The sequence below is a fragment of the Myripristis murdjan genome, chromosome 20, assembly GCF_902150065.1.
Source record: "Myripristis murdjan chromosome 20, fMyrMur1.1, whole genome shotgun sequence".
Classification (NCBI taxonomy): domain Eukaryota; kingdom Metazoa; phylum Chordata; class Actinopteri; order Holocentriformes; family Holocentridae; genus Myripristis; species Myripristis murdjan.
In genome coordinates this window covers 21,747,950-21,765,867 of record NC_043999.1, presented here as the reverse complement: position 1 = coordinate 21,765,867, position 17,918 = coordinate 21,747,950, and the positions used below count along the sequence as shown (strand labels likewise).

General features: G+C 42.6%; 1 protein-coding gene across 4 annotated transcripts in view; it reads left to right on the top strand.

Annotated features, from left to right (window-relative positions):
- The window catches only part of LOC115378794 (partitioning defective 3 homolog), a 392,369-nt gene that overhangs the window by 204,021 nt on the left and 170,430 nt on the right, over nucleotides 1-17,918 (top strand). For all 4 annotated transcript variants that reach the window (XM_030079303.1, XM_030079300.1, XM_030079301.1 and 1 more), the window contains exons 9-12: nucleotides 2,011-2,238; nucleotides 2,904-3,079; nucleotides 10,659-10,798; nucleotides 11,379-11,507. In XM_030079303.1, the coding sequence (XP_029935163.1) occupies nucleotides 2,011-2,238; nucleotides 2,904-3,079; nucleotides 10,659-10,798; nucleotides 11,379-11,507 (673 nt within the window). The remainder of the gene's footprint in view (nucleotides 1-2,010; nucleotides 2,239-2,903; nucleotides 3,080-10,658; nucleotides 10,799-11,378; nucleotides 11,508-17,918) is intronic.

The following is a 17,918-nucleotide window of genomic DNA, read 5'->3' as shown; positions in this document are numbered from 1 at the left end:
TGCTACGAAATATAGCAGTTTTTCAAAACATTAAAGTACATTAAAGGCATCAAAGGCAATTCATTATCATTATTATTATAGTTGTTATTAAAGTTGTTGTTGTTGTTGTTATCATCAAAAGGAAAAAAAGAGCTCTGTTAGTGGTATTGGCCGATACTGAAAGCCCAGGTATCTGATCCGATCTGAAATATCTGTGTGGATCTGTGCATCACTATTTCAAACCCTTTTCTGTTCAGGAGTTCAGACGCTATGTTATTTTTGATGTAACACACAGATACCTTTGAGTGGCCTAGACTTTTTGGACCTTTTTTAGACTTTTTTTTTTTTTTTTTTTTTTGAGGATTACACCATTACTATCAAAATGTCATTTCTACATACAAAACATGCCATACACTTTCTGACCAATTCTGAGGAGGCAAGCAAAGGCTTTCCATCAGCATTTAAAACTCCAAATGATCACAGTTACTTTGCCACATTATGCCAGTGTGTTAATCAGACATTGCAGACAATTTTTTTTTTTTTTTTTTTTTTTTTGTAAAATAATGCTGTTGTCATTAGTAAAGTTTCCAGCTTCCTTCCAGACCTCTTCTACTGTGAAAGAGGCTTACGGACCAAATCCACAAGGGAATGATGTTTTGTAGCATTCCGCAACAACCCGCCATCCCAACCCCACCCCCGCCTCCCTCAACGCAAACACACACTCCTCACTGTCATCCAAGAGCATGCGATGATTGTGGTTCTGCATGAAATCGAGGGGGTGAAGGAACTAAAGTTTCTCCCCCACCTGCCTCTCTCACTCTCTCATCTCCCTCTTTGCCTCTCGTCTTGATTGTGCGCCGCACAGAGCATCAATTTAAAGTGATAGTCTAATCTCCTTGGATTGTTTTGCATGGGTAAATATTTTGAGGCGCTTAATCTAACTGAATGTAATGATGCATTGATGGGGTAATTTATTATTCAATCAGGCCCGCATGGTGGCTGATTACTGGAGTGATGGCGCTGTATATGTGCACGTGTGTGCAAGCGCACGTACACAAAACTCACTCAGCCATCGCCCTACAGTGTGCCTACAGCATGTGAGTGATTTTTGTGAATTACCATAAGAATGAAAATGGGACAGACCATATCCCACGGAAGCTTCTCGATGTGGCATACCTGATGTCGCCTCTATGACATCTCTTCTCTAAAATGCTGTCTATTGTGGTGGAAGCGGCTTAGCGGCTGTCAATATGTCATTTGGATAGGATCAGTGTGGTATCGTTGGTGTAGTAATGGGAACCTGGGAACAGGAGGTGGGATTGTTGGAATCCAGACACCCGCTGCGCCTGTGGCCCCTCATCACCTCATGCTGCAGCATGACTCGCTCCGGGCCAGCCTATCTATATGCTAAGTGTAGCCGGCAAACCAGACTAAACAATCCTTGTGTCTGGGAATGATGATGAGCTCTTGTCTCGGCTTATTTGGCCCCAAAACCTGTGTGAGACTCACTGTGTGTTTTAGCTTTTTTTTTTTTTTTCCTTGTAAGAAATGAAGTGTCTGTCTGCTTACTTTGGAACGTTGTTGTCTGGAAAGCTTCACTCCTGCATCATTTATCATCTCTGTTCTCATTGTCTGCTCAATTCATGTCCGCTCTCACCACACACATTCACACATTACTGTAGATAGATCTAGATACTTCATATATATTTCACACATATACTTAAACATGGTGTAGAAAGTCTCACTGCTGACTTTACCATTCTTATCTCTCTCCCCCTTCTTGATGCTGGTAATTATAGATAATGTGATTTCTGTCCTCTACTGCTATGCTGTGATTAGTCCTGTGATTTTAACCTCCTTGACTCTTTCACTATTGCCTCCTTCTCCTCGACATACTGTACTTCACAGCCTTCTATATCCTATATCTTCCATGCGATGCTAGTACATCACGGTATAGCTATCTCTTATCATGTTAAAGCTAATTCATTTCTGTCTGCGTGACCCCCACCCTCTCTGTGATGTCTCATCCAGAGCCCAGAATATATTCAGGCAGGCCATGCGCTCACCGGTCATCCTCTTCCATGTGGTTCCTGCCGCCATGAAGAGCCAGTATGAGCTGTTCTCGGCCCAGAGTGAGCTCAGCCCGCCCCCGTCCAACAGGGTCCGCTTCAGCCAAGACCCCCCGCAGTCAGGGGACCGGTCCAGTGTGGTTGGGGGGCTCCCGTCCCGCTCTGGGCCTCAACCCAGCTTCAACCAAAAGTGAGTTTGGCTTTTTGATTGTGTTGTAACATACAGTGTGTGCACAATACTTTGTAGGTGCTTCCTACATGGCAAAAATGATGGTAGAGTCTGCACCAATGTTGAAAACCTGTGTAAAATTAAAGTTGAGATGATGGCTCTATCTCTCCCCAGATGCCACCTGTATCAATTTCTGAAATCAAGGCTAAATATCTTCCTGATATCAACTTAGGACAGTTCCCAAAGTTGTTTAATTATGAATTGCTACTTTACTAGTGCATGTTTTGTATAGACATGGAAGGCAAAATGCTGTGCATTGTTGATCTTTCAGAAAAAAATGAGCAACTATTGTGAGAGTAATGTATTTTAATGTATTTTTTGTCAATCACCTCCCAACAAAAGAAAAACCTGTGGTTGTATATACAAAAACAGCACATTGCACTTCCTTTACAGTCTTATTAAGAGTTTATATGTACAGATTAATATGTTGACATCTTTGAAGAACTCCAAAAGTCAATTGACTGTCAGTAAAATGTTACAAGTTGCCTGTAAACATGGTACCCTTTAATGGGAGACCTAAAAAATGAACCTCGGGCACTCTGCTTTCGTTTCCACCAGTTTGACATTAAAAATGTTTTGGTTGGTCGAAAGGGAGTCAGACCTTGACCTTTGCCCTCTGTTTACAGCCACCAAGGTCCTCTGGCAGGGAGCACGCCAGAGCCAAATCGCCGCTACGCCACATTACCCCACAGGACCTCATCAGCCCCTTCTCCCTCCCTGCAGCGCAGGGTCAGCGCAGACCCGTCCACCAGCTCCTACTTCAAGAAAACTGGACGCAGACTCAACATCCAGCTGAAGAAAGGTAAGATCCAAGGGCCAAAAGTGAGGGTCTTTGGGTTTGGTAAGTCAGTAATAATGGAAATAGCAGCATGGTTATCATTTGACAGTAATGTAAAATAGACTTAGACTTAGACTTAGACTTAGACTTTCTTTATTGTCATTGCACAAAAAAACACAGCAGTGAGTTTTTTGCAATGAAATGTCGTTGCTTGGCTTCCGGATTACAACAGAGATGGAATTGTGGAGCAGTTTAAATAAATAAAATATAATCTATATAAATAGTGCGTAAAAAAACAAGAGCTAAATAATAATGAGTGCAAGAATGAATAAATAGAATAGAGTTTTAGGAAGGATTCAAAAAACTCACGTTACTTAATTGGCATGGATGATTAATACCATTTATACAAGACAGAATATGGCTACTTTTGCCAAGATGTCAGTCACGTTGGTGATGGACTACATAAGTGAGCGGCCCCATCACTGGAGAGATGAGCTCTGTGTAAGTGATACAGTTACAGCACCGAGGAGTGTAAAGTTATATTTTCCAGGCTGGCAAGTTTTTTTTATCGGCCAGATGCAATTTGTGGATCCTCATGGATCAATCTCTGCATGACAGCTGCATCCCACCATTTAACAACACCCACCAAAGAGGAGAAGAGCATCCTTCACACACACACACATGCATACATGTGCACAGAAAAGTATAAACTTGCACACACACATACACACACATATGCGGTTTTCTCATCATTCTCTTCATCAAGCTGTTGATTTGTGAGTGACAGGCACATAATGGTTGATTCTTTGAGAGATACAAACACATCTCTGTCACCCATATTGCAATCTCTCACCTGTCACTCCTGTAATTAAGCGTTTCACAGCTTAAGAGAAGAGGGATAACGGGTTGCCTTACCATGTGCAAGCATTGATTTCCATTGGAGAACACAGTTGGAACAGTGAGCCATAAAGACACAGCTAGTGGAACAGGAATAAACTGCCAGTCTCATAACTCTTTTAGAATATTCTGAAATGTCTGTGGCACGATGTCTGAGCCTTGTTTGACTGAATGGGCTACTAAAGCTACTAAAAAACAGACACCCTCCTGCTCCAAAACAGCCTTTTAATATTTGATATATTTACATCTCTGTGGTTTTGTGGTTCAGAGAATCACACTCGCCAATCAGTCTGCTTCCACCTCAGGTCAGTTTGTTTGCAGAACTGGAGTTGTATATCTTAGCCAACCAGTGCGGGCGGTTACCTTTGAGGCTCCATCACTTTCTTTATCACTTCACAATCTTCGTGTGAAATGGAGAATAGTTGGTTTGTGAAATGAAGCAGTGCTGAGGTGACTTGCGTGCTCTATCTCCACAGTGTTTTTTTTTCCTGTTGGAGGGAGCAGATGTTTCACTGAAAGTTGGCACGGGGGCCTTCGCAGCAAGCTTTAGGGAATAGTACAGCAAGTGAGGGCAGTGGCGCAGGCTAAATGCAATGCGCTCTCAGGGAATGCAGTCACAAGCTGCTGCAATATGTTTGCTGAAGGTCCCTGAGCGCAGCCAGCAGATTTCAGATCTTATATGGCGTGCAGCTGCACTGCAAGTTAAATTTATTTGTTTATAATGTGATAAAGTTGACCTCTTTTTGATCCTCCACACACAAACCTCTTTCCTATTCCAGTGAAACCAAATGCCAAAGTGTTATTGGTAGAGCTCCAATGAGAGACCACTGCCAGTAGTTTAGTTTATTTTCACTAGCCACATTGCTTCACGTTCCGTCTCAACGCAACTCATAATTCTCAAACTATCCTCTTGCACAAGCATCAGAAACGATTGCTCATATTATCGCTCATAATTTAAGAATGCCTTGCCGGAATGGACGTGTCCTGCTCGTAGAGCTCTGTCAGCCATTCATGAAATCTGAATGGAGATGAAATATGGAGCAGTGACTTGTGTTGGATTGAAATGTAACAGAGCACTAAAGTCGCAGGGAGAGAGGAGGGGAGTGTGCCTCTGAGATCCATTTTGAGAATTCCATTTGATTACCACAGGACTTTATTACTGCTAATGCACTCTTAGACAGCCTTCAGTAGTTCACCTTTTGTTGTCGACTCATTTTAATCATTCTGATTCCATCTAAGTGGCTCTGAGATCCGAGTGGCAAGGGAAGATCTTGCATGGCAAATTAACAAGAGTGCCTTAATCAAATAATGCAGTCGAAAAGGACATACGCACCCCATTAAGTCTCATTCCAATGTGCCTCTGCCTCTCCTCATGTTTGCTGTTTAATTGGCTTATTGGAGCCAGGATTCCAACTAATCCAGAAAGGGATACAATTACTTTTATCCTGCTCTTCTATTACCCAAAATAAAGACGTCAGTGGTTAATTACTGCAGGCCTATTAGAGATGCATTCTCCTAATTGCCTGATTGGAGACCGTTAACGATGGGATCTTATAATGGGAATGAGTTTGATTCTGCTCATTAGGCTGTTTGCTGGCCAGGGGAGAAAAGAGGGACTCGGGGGGGGTACATGGCTAAACCAAAGCACCGAGAAGCAGAGGGGGTGAAAGAGAGCACAGTGTAATACAGCTTATCCAGCTCTTAAACTGTAGGATAACAACAGTTCACTCTGTCGCCCATCTTGCCCAAAAATCTAAAAGTTACACTGAGCGGGGAACAGATTGCAGTGGCAGCTTGGTCACAATCTGCAACGTGAATGTAAGCTCGTATTAAAAAATTAGCATTCATGAAGACAAACTGACTCTCCTTAGATTTAATGTTCAACATAAATAATGACTGCTATTTCCGTCTGCTTAGCTACAGTATCACACTGCATTGACGGAGAGCTCATAAAAAGTTACTACACTCAACGGCTCAACTTTTTGGAAGACATTATAAGCAACCTCCTTGTAGATGTGATTGCTCTGCATGTACTTGAAGAACAGGATTAATAGCCTTTTATACCAAGGATGTAGCTTAACATAAAAGTATATTAAAGGCAGAATGAGTAGGTTTTGTTGGTTTTGGTTTGTACAACATTCAATGGAAGGAAAATGAAATGTAACAATGCCATACTAGGAAAAAAAAAAATTGTCCGCTGTCATCTACCTGTCCAACAGAAAACAGGCCAACACTACATTGCTCTTCATCCTCATCCTCTTCCTCAGTGCTCACCAGCAGGTGAAAGCCAACCCCAGATTCACTCTTATTGTGGAACGAGCTTTGTCCGCTTGGCATTTCGCCTCGCTGGATTTCCCTCTTTCTGTGGTTTGCGTCCACGATTTTTGTAGCTTCCTATTGGATGTTGTGCTATTGACTTCGCGCTGGGCGTTGTTATTGGCTGGGAGCTACACACACCCACTGCCTAAAGGCTGATGCCAAGATAAGTCCCAAACACAGCAAAACAAAAAGTTCCAGGCAGAGGTCAGTGTCTCTGCAGAGCCACACACCAACACACACATCTAATGGCTCAGAAATGATGATTGACAGGGATTATTTTTGTATGACTCTGTATGTTGTTTTTCCTGCTCATTCTGCCTTTATGTTCTCTATTTAGTATTATTCTTGAGTAGTGTCTTCATCATCCACCAAGATTTGAGAGTTACGTGTAGAAGTAACTTTTTAAGCAACACCATTCGTTTGAATCAGGAGAAAACAACTGACAGGCCTCTCTGCATAGAAAGGACCTCTGATTTTTGCCATGTCATGATGATTTCTACACCCACTGATGACAATAAAAAACATTTTAATGAAAAATTACATATTTTATTTTACCATCCCTATACTCATCAGGGAAATAAGTCATTCCAGGCATGGCTAATGTGTGGTTGTATCTGGCTAAAGCAGAGACATGTTCAGCTTGATTCACCCAGGAAAGTGCCTAAAAAACATGCTGTGTGAAAACCACGGGCGTGTCGCTTGGAGGAGACACGCAGCCACCTCGACAAAACCAGAGAAAAACAACTGAGAAAATGGCACGGCCACAGTCAAAAGTGCATCCTAGGTGATCACAGCCTTAGAGGGCACGGCACACAGGATGCTCACACATCATCTGTAACGCGGCGTGTCCCTTTTTGCCGTCCTGCAGGTTCATTTGTGGAAGTCCATGATGCTGCCGTTGAGACTTTCTCTCACTTTGTGTTTCTCGATTGCAAACCCAGCCACTGTAAGCTAGACAGACAGTGCGACAGCCAGATAGACAGATGAGAGAAGTAGGTCATGATGAAACATCAGAGGTGCTGACAGCTCTGTGAAATGAGCAGCCTCCCTGACATGAATACTAATCACAATTGTTAGCGTCAGAAAAAGCCTCCACTGAAACCACATAATGTTACTTTCCCACTTTGCTGCTAGAAATGCCGAGGGCTAGGTTATTCATAGAGGAATCTATCTCGAAGAACATTGTTCTTAATAACTCAACTAATACCTTGATGTACAAGTAGAGCTATTGAATTTTTAAATATTCTGTCAAAGAATAGCTTAACAAACACAATTTATTTGCTATACGTCATTCCCTGACATTTGAGAAGCCTTTTTCTTGCTTTTATTTGACAAATTCAGGTCTGGTCAGCAGAAAAGGTCAGGCCTGAGATCCTCTTATTTATCCGTTATTGTATTTGCCTATTTCCTCCAGACCAGCAATTTATATTCATTTGATGAACCTTAAAGGTCACTCTTAAAACCCAAAGCAAATAGCTATGCACAGCTTTTTTTTTTTTTTTTTTTTTTAACAGATTCAGTCTAGCGAGAGTCCTGCATTTCTGCCATATATGAGGACAGGATAAAATGCACTTGCAAAATTATATGCGGTACTCAAGGACATTTCAGTAGGAAACGTGGATGCTAATGAACACAAATTGGCTGCTGTGAGGGTAAAACCTTGTTACAGGAGGGCTCCTTAACCAGTGATGTTATCCTGCTGCTTCATCACAGCAAGTGTACACTCATGAATTCATCTTGTGTGGACAGATGCACTCACATCCATTTGTGTACAGCTTACATGTAAGATCGTTTTTTTTTTCCCCTTGTGCAAACTCCTACCCATCTACATCAGGGGTAGCCAACTGTATTTGTCCAAGGGCCAGAATTTCTCTAAACTGACACTGTCAGGGCCAGACTTTCAAATAACAAAATTTGAATTTATTTAGGCCTAATTAGCCTGTTGGTGTGTAATGTTTTCACTTTCTTACAAAATTTGCATTATATTTATTAGTCTGTATCAAAGTAAACTCCTAAAAAATGTGAGAAATCCGTAATAATAACTAGACACTTAACTAGAGAATGCTCTCGAGTTAAGAAATGACCTCCATCTATGAAGCAGTTCATTGAGCAGTTATGGTTTCAATCTGAAACTCCAGAAATGTGATTGCAGAATGCAGTCCTGATTGTCTGGAAGTATTACTCAACTTTAACCAATTTTGACGCTAGTATGCAGTGTCCTGATTGGTGGAAAACATTGTCCCCAAGCTTAAATGAACATACAGCTTCCATTCATAATAGATGGACATTCATCTCAGCTTCATCTGGGCCACTGCTATTCACTGAAACACCAGTGAAACAAGCTTTGGGAGTGCATCGGTGCCACCGTGGAAGTGTGTGAGCTACAGGTGGAGGAGCGGGGACCCCTCCTCTCTCCGGCACGGTCTCAAAACACCCATTCTCCTCTTAGTCCTGCATTGACAAGGTCCTTAACAGTGCCTAAAGCCGCAATTGTGTCATTACGCACAGCCATTACGCACAGCTCTGCCTAATTATAGCGCTCGTAATGACTGTTAATTGATCACACATATGCCTCTAATTTAATCCACAATCACATCTGCACTATGTGTGACACAGTGCAGCAGACATATTTTCTAAATATAAAATAGATAAATAGGCTTGTACAAAATCATACACACACAATCAAGCTGGATATTAAGGACACTTACAGTCACTTAAATTCCCACTTGCATGTTACTCTCTACCATTTTTCCATCAGCCTGCAGCCAAAAGCTCTGTGTACACATGGTGTGAGGTCTGTGTAGAAAAAAGTGTATGCATGTTTTTGTGCAAACACTTTGTTTATGCATGTGGCTCCAGCAGGCTGTGTGGCTACTTGCAGGTTACAAATAATAAGCTGACAGTTGGATTTATAATGTATTTAGAAACTGTGGGTCAAACACACATATTTGGGGTCGTAAATCATTCCTAATAAAATTATTTCCATCTCAGTTGTTTCTGGTGTTGCTCCAATATAGGAGCAAAAAATGCTAGATATCCTAAATACCTGACTGCATTTTTTCCCTCACATTTTCTGAATTCATTGATATTCTGCAGGCTGGATGGGAGACTTTGGCATGCTGGATGTGGCCCGTGGGCCACCAATTGATGATCGCCAATCTCCATTTTGTAGAGAGCTGTCCATGGAAAGCTTTCCCACAGAATATGTAGCTCTCTGACCTGAGTCACATGAACCTCAGTTGTGCCACGAGGTTTGGCGCACTTTCTCTCAAAATGTGTACCAAATGGTATACGTCCTGGAGGATTTGAAAAACAGCATTTCCTGGAATTATAAGGAATGCTCTTCATTTTGAGACACTATTGAACAGAATTTCTGTGCGTTCTGCCATCCATAATCATTCATTTCTCCATGCTTATTCTGGTCCGTAACCAGTCTTTAATCCAGCCATAACTTGCGACAGTGGCTTTGCAGTCCACATGCACTTATCATAAACACTCAATTTTGGTTTATAGAGCAGACCTTATATTTAGCATTTGGGACATGCTTCATTTTTACTCGCTGGAGATTTGAGAGCCACACCCTGATGGCAAACCAATGAAAAATGTCAGCCTGCAAGTATGGCTGTTTTATTAACTATAGGACATTCAGAACACAGTCAGAAACCATAATTTCATCCCTGCACAGTGGTTAGTCCTGTCACAGCCGTGCATAATGAAAAGGATATTTTAGAAATGGAGGCAGGAGTCTCGCTTGTTTCTTCAAGTCACAGTAAAAGCAGCATGTCGCTGTGCCACAAGGTTTTTCGTTTTTTTGTTTATTAGCAATAATTGTGCCCAGTTAGAATTATTTCCAGGAAAACGGGGCCATGAACGCGGAAAAAGTATGTTATTATCGCCACATTCTTGTATGGCTTTCATATTAAGTTTTTAAAATGAAAGCAAAGAAATCAGTGTCTCCATGGTGTACCCAGAGGGGAGAGTACTGGTTGGTTGCTTTTTATAAACTCATATTTAGGTATGAGTGATTGATTGCCTTTCCAAACAGAAATACATGCATGTTTCATTGTTCTCGTCACAACTGGAAAACTTGAGGTTTTCTGTTCCGCAAGGCAGTAAATCACATCTAATTGGATCAATTTTATGGTTCTGGGCAGCAAATTGCCATACCAACAAGTAGGCCATCCGTTTAAAGACACTACCCAGGTTCAGGTGCCAGTGTTGGCAAGCATCTGCTGTGCTTGAGCAGGAATGATTTCCCTGTAGCTCCACTGTTGATGTCGCACAGCAAAGTGTGACTTTTGACTGTAGGGGGACCAGTTTAAAAAAAAAAAATCTACATGAAGGAATACAGTACCGCATGACATTTTATGCATTTATTTCTCCTCAGGGCCAGAAGGTCTTGGGTTCAGCATCACATCCAGAGACGTCCCCATCAGCAGCAGCGCTCCCATTTACGTCAAAAACATTCTTCCCCGAGGGGCTGCCATCCAAGATGGCCGACTAAAGGCTGGTGATCGGCTGTTAGAGGTAGGATTCCACTTTTTCACTCTCTTCAACCATTACGCAGTGTGTGCTGTGTTACACAAGGCATGGAGACTGCGTGTTATTTCAGAGATAAATGCTCTTGTGCTGATATGGCTTTGTTTCAAAGTTCAATTGCAGCGCGCCTTTGTTAAAATGAGTCACATACAGTTTGTTCCCTATGGCTATAGCAATTCAGCTGTGGCTTTGAATTGCTACAGAGCAGTGGCTAGATGGAGCAATATTTTGATTATACTTCACTCACACTGACATGAAAATCAGCACATGTTCACTTTAGGGGAATATAACCCATGTTTAATTCCAGCTGAATTTGTCTCAGTGGATAATTTGCATAAAGGTTATGTGGAGGGCATTCATTTCCCCCTTGTTAAAGTCAGATAATTCTTCATTTATTATTCTTTCTTATTTCTTATACAGTATATTAAAAAAAAAATTCTTATTTCCTCTTATTCTTTTTTTTTTTTTTTTTTTTTTTTTTTTTTTAACTGTGTATGTGTGTGCGTTCCCCTATGGACACATATCTGCATTTTCATGTCTACGTTTGTGTATGTTTGTGTGTGTGCAGGTGAGTGGTGTGGACCTGAGCGGTAAGAGCCAGGAGGAAGTGGTGGCCCTGCTCCGTGCCACACCAATGGGCGGGACAGTGAGCCTGCTGGTGCTCCGCCAAGAGGACCCCCTGCTGCCCCGAGAAGTGGTCAGTACCCAGCCATTACCTTCCCACATGACATGCTTTTAGGAGACGTTTCCTACAAGAAAAACTGCAGTGCAAAATAACACGCTCCAAACAGCCATCTTAATGTCATTTAGTCTTGGTTTGAGTGTTAAAGTCTTCTTTCTTAAAAAACAGGTGCAATAATTTCACCTGTTTCTTGAGTCAAGTGTTATTCTCCTCATATTAAGTGGAATTCTCTGCCTTATTCAGCCCTCTTTCTAATGCAAAAGTGTTTTTCTCTCATCACATTGGCAACATTTTTTAACTTGTTTAAAAAAAAAAAAAGAAGAATTTGACTGCATTTTTGGCTATGATGGCCCTTGTTTCAAGTGCATAATGCTGCCATCAATATTGCTCATTTTGAGTTAAACAAGCTCCCATACTCCGCTTGTTCCAGCACGTACCAGCCGAGTCGCTTAACTCTCATGGCTGCAATACAGAAAAGGTCACACACTGTGGAATATAGAATTGGATATGACACGCAGGTTGGTCACGGTGGCCACATTGATGTATAGCTAGCCTTTAAGTGCCTTTAATATCCATCAGTTTGTCTAGCTAACTCTATTTACAGCTCCACTGTGCTCTCTGCGTCCCAATGCAAACACTTTTGTTTCCACTGTGCCATTCTATCTAGTCTTGTGTTTTGTTTGAGGAAAGGGTCTGAGGGCAGCTCTGGCCTATTAGTATCACATCCAGGGCAGCCGCACGGGGGACGGGACAGGCTGGGACAGCTCAGTCGGCTGTTTTATCAAAGCAAACAGCATTATCCCCGCCACCTCCTGACCCACTGACCCCATGATGAGAGCACACACTGACAGAATCACACTAACACAAACCTTAATCCATGTGGGGTGGGGTGTTTAGCTACTCCAGTCTGTAGTGCCACTCACCACTGACAGACACACCTACAGATACATGCGGCAAGTGTAAGCATAGTGCACACACACACACACACACACACACACACACACACACACGAAAGTAGGCAGGCGTACATGGTGCATACACCTACAGCAGACACAAACAAAGCTATGGGTATATTATGCAGACACACACAGATTTGCACACATGCACACACACCACTCACTGATCACAAATTCCCCATACACACACACACACACACACACACACACACACACACACACACACACACACACAAGCTCCCACTCAGACACGCAGTCTATATGCGGGGTGACTTTGGCTGTCGGGCGACAGATGGTGAGGCTACTGCCCTCGTCCACCCTCCGTTCAGCGGCTGTGACAGCGAGCTCGGGTGTCACAGCACCTTGGCAGACCGGAGGGCTCCCATGCCAACCTCACTCCTACCTGTAATACTCAGCCTGGCACCTGGGCTGTTAACCCCGCCATAGGAGCTGTTCCACCTGTAGGATAATGGCCTCCTCAGACACATTTTAAACTGCTGGTAAAAATGAAACCCCATAAAATAAATGTGCAGATATTGTCTTGGATAGGTACTAATTTGGAGAGGAAACTGCAGTGAAGACCTTTTTTATTTGGCTCGATGGAATTAATTAATCACTTAATTATTAATTTATGATGACTGGGGAACATTTCTTGTATTTTCTTAAAATATATGCAAAAACTCTGACAATGGGAGGAGATGATTATTGCCAGAATTTGCTTGAATCAAATGTCATTTCCTTGATACTAGCAGGTTGATCTGCCTTATTCTGCCTTGTTTAAACATTTTTATACTAACAAAAAAATCCTGAAACAAGTTAAACTGTGAGAAACTGAAACAAGTGGGGTTATCTCATCCCTCAGATGTGTTCACCTATATGAAGAAAAACAAGATTGATTAATTAAGACTGATTATGAAGATTCCCACACACTGTCTTAACACTTGAAATAAACTTTATTGTTAATGCACAATGTTTTGGTCTTTAAACCTTCATCAGGTGAGACTTTCATCATTCTCACATGATGAAGGTCTAAGGACTGGAACGCTGTGCACTGACAGTAAAGTCCATTGTGCAGGAATCTTCTTTTCTTGCCTGTTGGACCCTTCATTTTCAATTTCCACTACAAAATTCTTACAGCTTATGTAATTGTACCTGGCATTAACCAGATCCGAAAAGCAAGTTTAAAAGCTTGCACAGTCTTACAAGGTGTTATTTTCGTGGTAATCACAGCCTGCGTTGTAGATGGATGCATTTGCTGCTGCTGGGGTGCAACCTGTGACCTTGACCTGTCTCTTTAACCACCAAGGCCGCTCTGCTGCTTGAATTGTAACCAGAGGGAGGCACCAAGACCGATTCATGTCTCCCTTCAGCAGGCTTGACAGCAGTTTGAATGATGCGCCGAGGAGCGCAGCGTGTTGTAAAATGCACGGCAGTCCCTGGCCTGTTGACACGTGGGCCGGATGGTGTGAGAGTTTGATGGCTGCACTCTCTGAGCCCCTCAGGCGTGACACGATTAGAAAAAGCCCATCACGCAAATGCTGTCGTAATAATCCCTCTCTTTCTCTTTCTCTCCCTCCTTCTGTTGATCAACTTCTGTTACTGCTTACTGTGTAGACCGCTAGTTAATACTTCATTACTTTCCTTGGCAGATTAGCATTCTGCTATTCTGTTACTCTCTCTCTCTTTCCCCCTCCTCCTCTCTTTCTCTCACACATATCCACCTTTCTCCAGCAGTGCTCTCCGGAATCTCAATAATCCCTACAAGTATGTTCATAAAAATCAGATAAAGAGGGAAAGGCTCTGCCAGTGACAGTTATTGCAAATAAAGCATAGTGGAAAAGCACAGTTGGTAATTGCCTCTGCTGTCACACACTCTTGATGGATCAGGGAATGTGTGTGTCTGTGTGTGTGCGTGAGAGAGAGAGAGAGAGAGAGAGAGAGAGAGAGAGAGAGAGTGTGTGTGTGTGTAACAGCGCTGAAAAGCACACATGAGCGCGCACGTGCCAGCTCTCCCCTGATTCCCTCAACAACAACGTGATGATGTCTTAAATTGTGGCGTGAGTGACATGCCGGAGGACCGCAGGCATCCGTCAGAGAGGCAGAGAGAAGTATAGCCTTTCAAGCACACAACACACACACACACACACACACACACACACAAAAGAGATCTAGTGGTATAAATGAAAACAGAGAGGCGCTGCTTCTTTGTCTCGTTGACATTTGCCTGCTGATGTTTAATGTCAGTGCCAAATATCCCCTGCCACGTCTCCTTTTATTTAGATATTTTTTATTGTAAGCCAGGCGCATTGCACGCGTCCCATAGGAATTCGTTCACCCTCCCAACATGTTTGCGCTGCGTCTTTAATTACAACAGACGGGGTGCATTTTGACATGCTGTCAGTAGCGGCAGCAGTAGCACTCTATAGCTTTCAATAAACCTGCACTCACTGGGAAAAGAAAAGGTTAAATGGCAGTAGAGCAGAGTGGGGCATTCCCTCAGTAATTTCCCACGTCTGTGTCTATCTGGTCTATCTCCCCTCTCTCAGGCCTGCTCACAGAAGTTGAGTAGATAGTTTCAGACAGGTGTCCAGCTTTGCCCTTTAGCCCAAACTGGACTCCTCACCGATAAACCTGGCTTTGTTTGCTTCCAAAACGTATCTATTTCTGTCATCCTCTAAAAGGGACTTGTGGTTTGTCTTTCGTCCTCAATAGACCTTTCACACGTTCCATCGAAGTGTAGCAGAGCCTTTCCAGCTCACTGCAAAAACGCAAACCTTACCAAGATTATTTCTTATTTCAAGTCAAAAATGTGACATGATCACCTCAGAAGTAAATTGTTTTTAGACAACTGTCTCTTGTTTCAAGTGAAAATTCACTTGGAACAAGTGAAAATTTGCTTGTTTCATTGGCAAAATTTGCCAGTGGAAAAAGTGAAAATTCACTTGAAATAAGTGAAAATTAGCTAGAAACAAGAAACAAATTTTGCCAATGAAACAAGCAAATTTTCACTTGTTTCAAGAAAATTTTCACTTGAAACAAGAGACAGTTGTCTAAAACCAAGTTATTTCTGAGGTGATCATGTCTTATTTTAAGTGTAATGAGATATTTTGACTGGTAATAAGACATTTTTGACTTGAAATAAGACAAATAATCTTGGTAAGATTTTGAGTTTTTGCAGTGTAGTGAACCAGAAGGCACCGTGGCCGGGCACTGGCTCTGTTGGAGCTAAATGGAACAGAACTTCAATTCGTGTCATTAGTACCACCTGTGTTTACCTGCTATTTCATGTCAAAATGGCTGCTGGGAAAGGATCTATTGCTGTTACCTTATCCTACCTTTTTTTGGCATATGTCATTGCTGATAGTATCATTACTGTGTTTTTTTTAACCTACAGCAGCTGTATGATATGTTGATTTTTTTGCTGGAATATTTCAAAAATCTTCTCCTAGACTTTGCTATAGGATTACTATAGGTCTTTTTTTTTTTTGTTCACTGGAACAGAGAGAGACGTAGACACCGAAGGACAGATACCCACAAGGGGAAACAAGAAGACAGTAGCGGAGCGCTTTCTAAAAGCTCCGTTCAAACCCCAAAGACACGGCAGGAGGTTCAAATCAATGGGAATGTGAACAAAGTCACTGCACACCTTTTTACTCCACTGTTTAGCTCCAGGAGGGCCGCATTTGTGAATGTCAAGGCCGGGCGATGGAGTGATCGCAAACCCCAAGGGAACACTTCCCCCTGTAGGACTGGAGGTTAATTTGCAGACACTCATGTCATCATAAGAGCTCCGAGCAAGTCGTAGTCTTTAGATTAACGGCTGTATGAATGCTGTGTGCGGCCTTTTGTCAGCACGTTTCATTGAATCCTAATAAGTTAAGTGTTGGCTTGCAGAGAATACATCTGAATATGGGAGGGAGGAAAGAGAGAGGCAAAAAATCACACCCATGAAGTAGACGACCAGAAACGTATAAGAAAAGCAAAATGATAAGAATTTGTGAGAGCCATTCCAAAGCAATTACTGTGAAAATAGCAAAAAAAAAAAAAAATGGGGGTGGATTTGGATGGCGTGGCATCCAGAGCAACCTGTGCTTGATGAAGCCTCATCTCTTCCCTCCGTTGCTCAGTCTGAGGCCACTCCCCACCCTCTCTCCTCCTCTACCTGCATTATTCATGACATCAGACACAATTACCTGCTCTGCTAAGACCAGCCATGGCAAGGTGGGACGGTGTGGGGGGGCATTAAAAACGGAAGCCTTCACATATACACACACGCACACACACAAACTGGTGAAATTCCACACTCAAACCCTCTGGAACACACACGTACGGCGTTGCTTCCCATGCATAGCCATCGGCGGTTATTTATCGTAGGCATTTATCTCCCAGCGTGCAGCGGCGCGTGTGTGCTCACAGCTGAGAGCGACACGCCGCCCAGTGTCGGCAAGCGGAGATTGTGTTTTCACCTTCCTTTTCCCCGTGATAAATAAGTCAATGTCACGCTTCGCTGCACAACATGCAACAGCGACGGGCGAAAATGAGGCACTACCCCGCGCGCTCCAAAAGATGTCCATCCACCACACCCCGCCGCCCGCCGCTGATGATGATGTAACCAGGGCACATCCACATTTATTCATCTGTTGGGGTTCAGGCAATAGCATTACTGCAGCCACACAGAAACCAAGACAGACAAATACAACCTGTGACTGATGCTATTATTATAAAAACAAAGAGACATGGCCAAATACAGTTTGGGTCTATTACTTTCCTGTTGGTGACAAATCATTTTAAGTCATTCCAAACCCCTTGCTACAGTGTAAGTGCATTATTCTGTTGGTATTGCTGCTGTGTCAGCATGGCCGCTGTGATCTCAACCCCTATTCTTACACACACACACACACACACACAAAAATGTATATGCAGATACTTAATCAGGCTCTAAACATATGGTAGGCATCAACTCCATTGTTAAACCACTCTATGTAAAGCCTGACACGCAATATGGGCTTGATTAGTCATATACGCCAAAGTACTGTAATAACATTGTCCATGCTTGGCCTTACATCATTCCATGACCCGCATTGAACAGCATTTTTAGTCGCAGTTGCAATAGGACTGTGGACTGTGGAGAACAAATGGGCTTGTGGAGCCACACTTGTAACACTGTGGACCACATAAGAGCAATTAAACAGTACATTAAAATCCCCTCTTTATGATCATATCACACTTGTCACTGATCCATTAGCAGCTATATCTGCCAAGCAATGTGAATCTTAATTGCACAATTAATTCCGGCCTCTGATTGATGTGACAGGCGAATTTATGGCTCATGCGAATGCTGGGGAGGCACTAGACAAATGCGTGACAGTATTGCTGACAATTATAGCAGACTAATGGCCCGTTTCATAAGTGCCAGCCCCAGTGGCCTGGTTTAAAATCCTTCCTGCCATGTTTTTCAGCCAGCCAACCA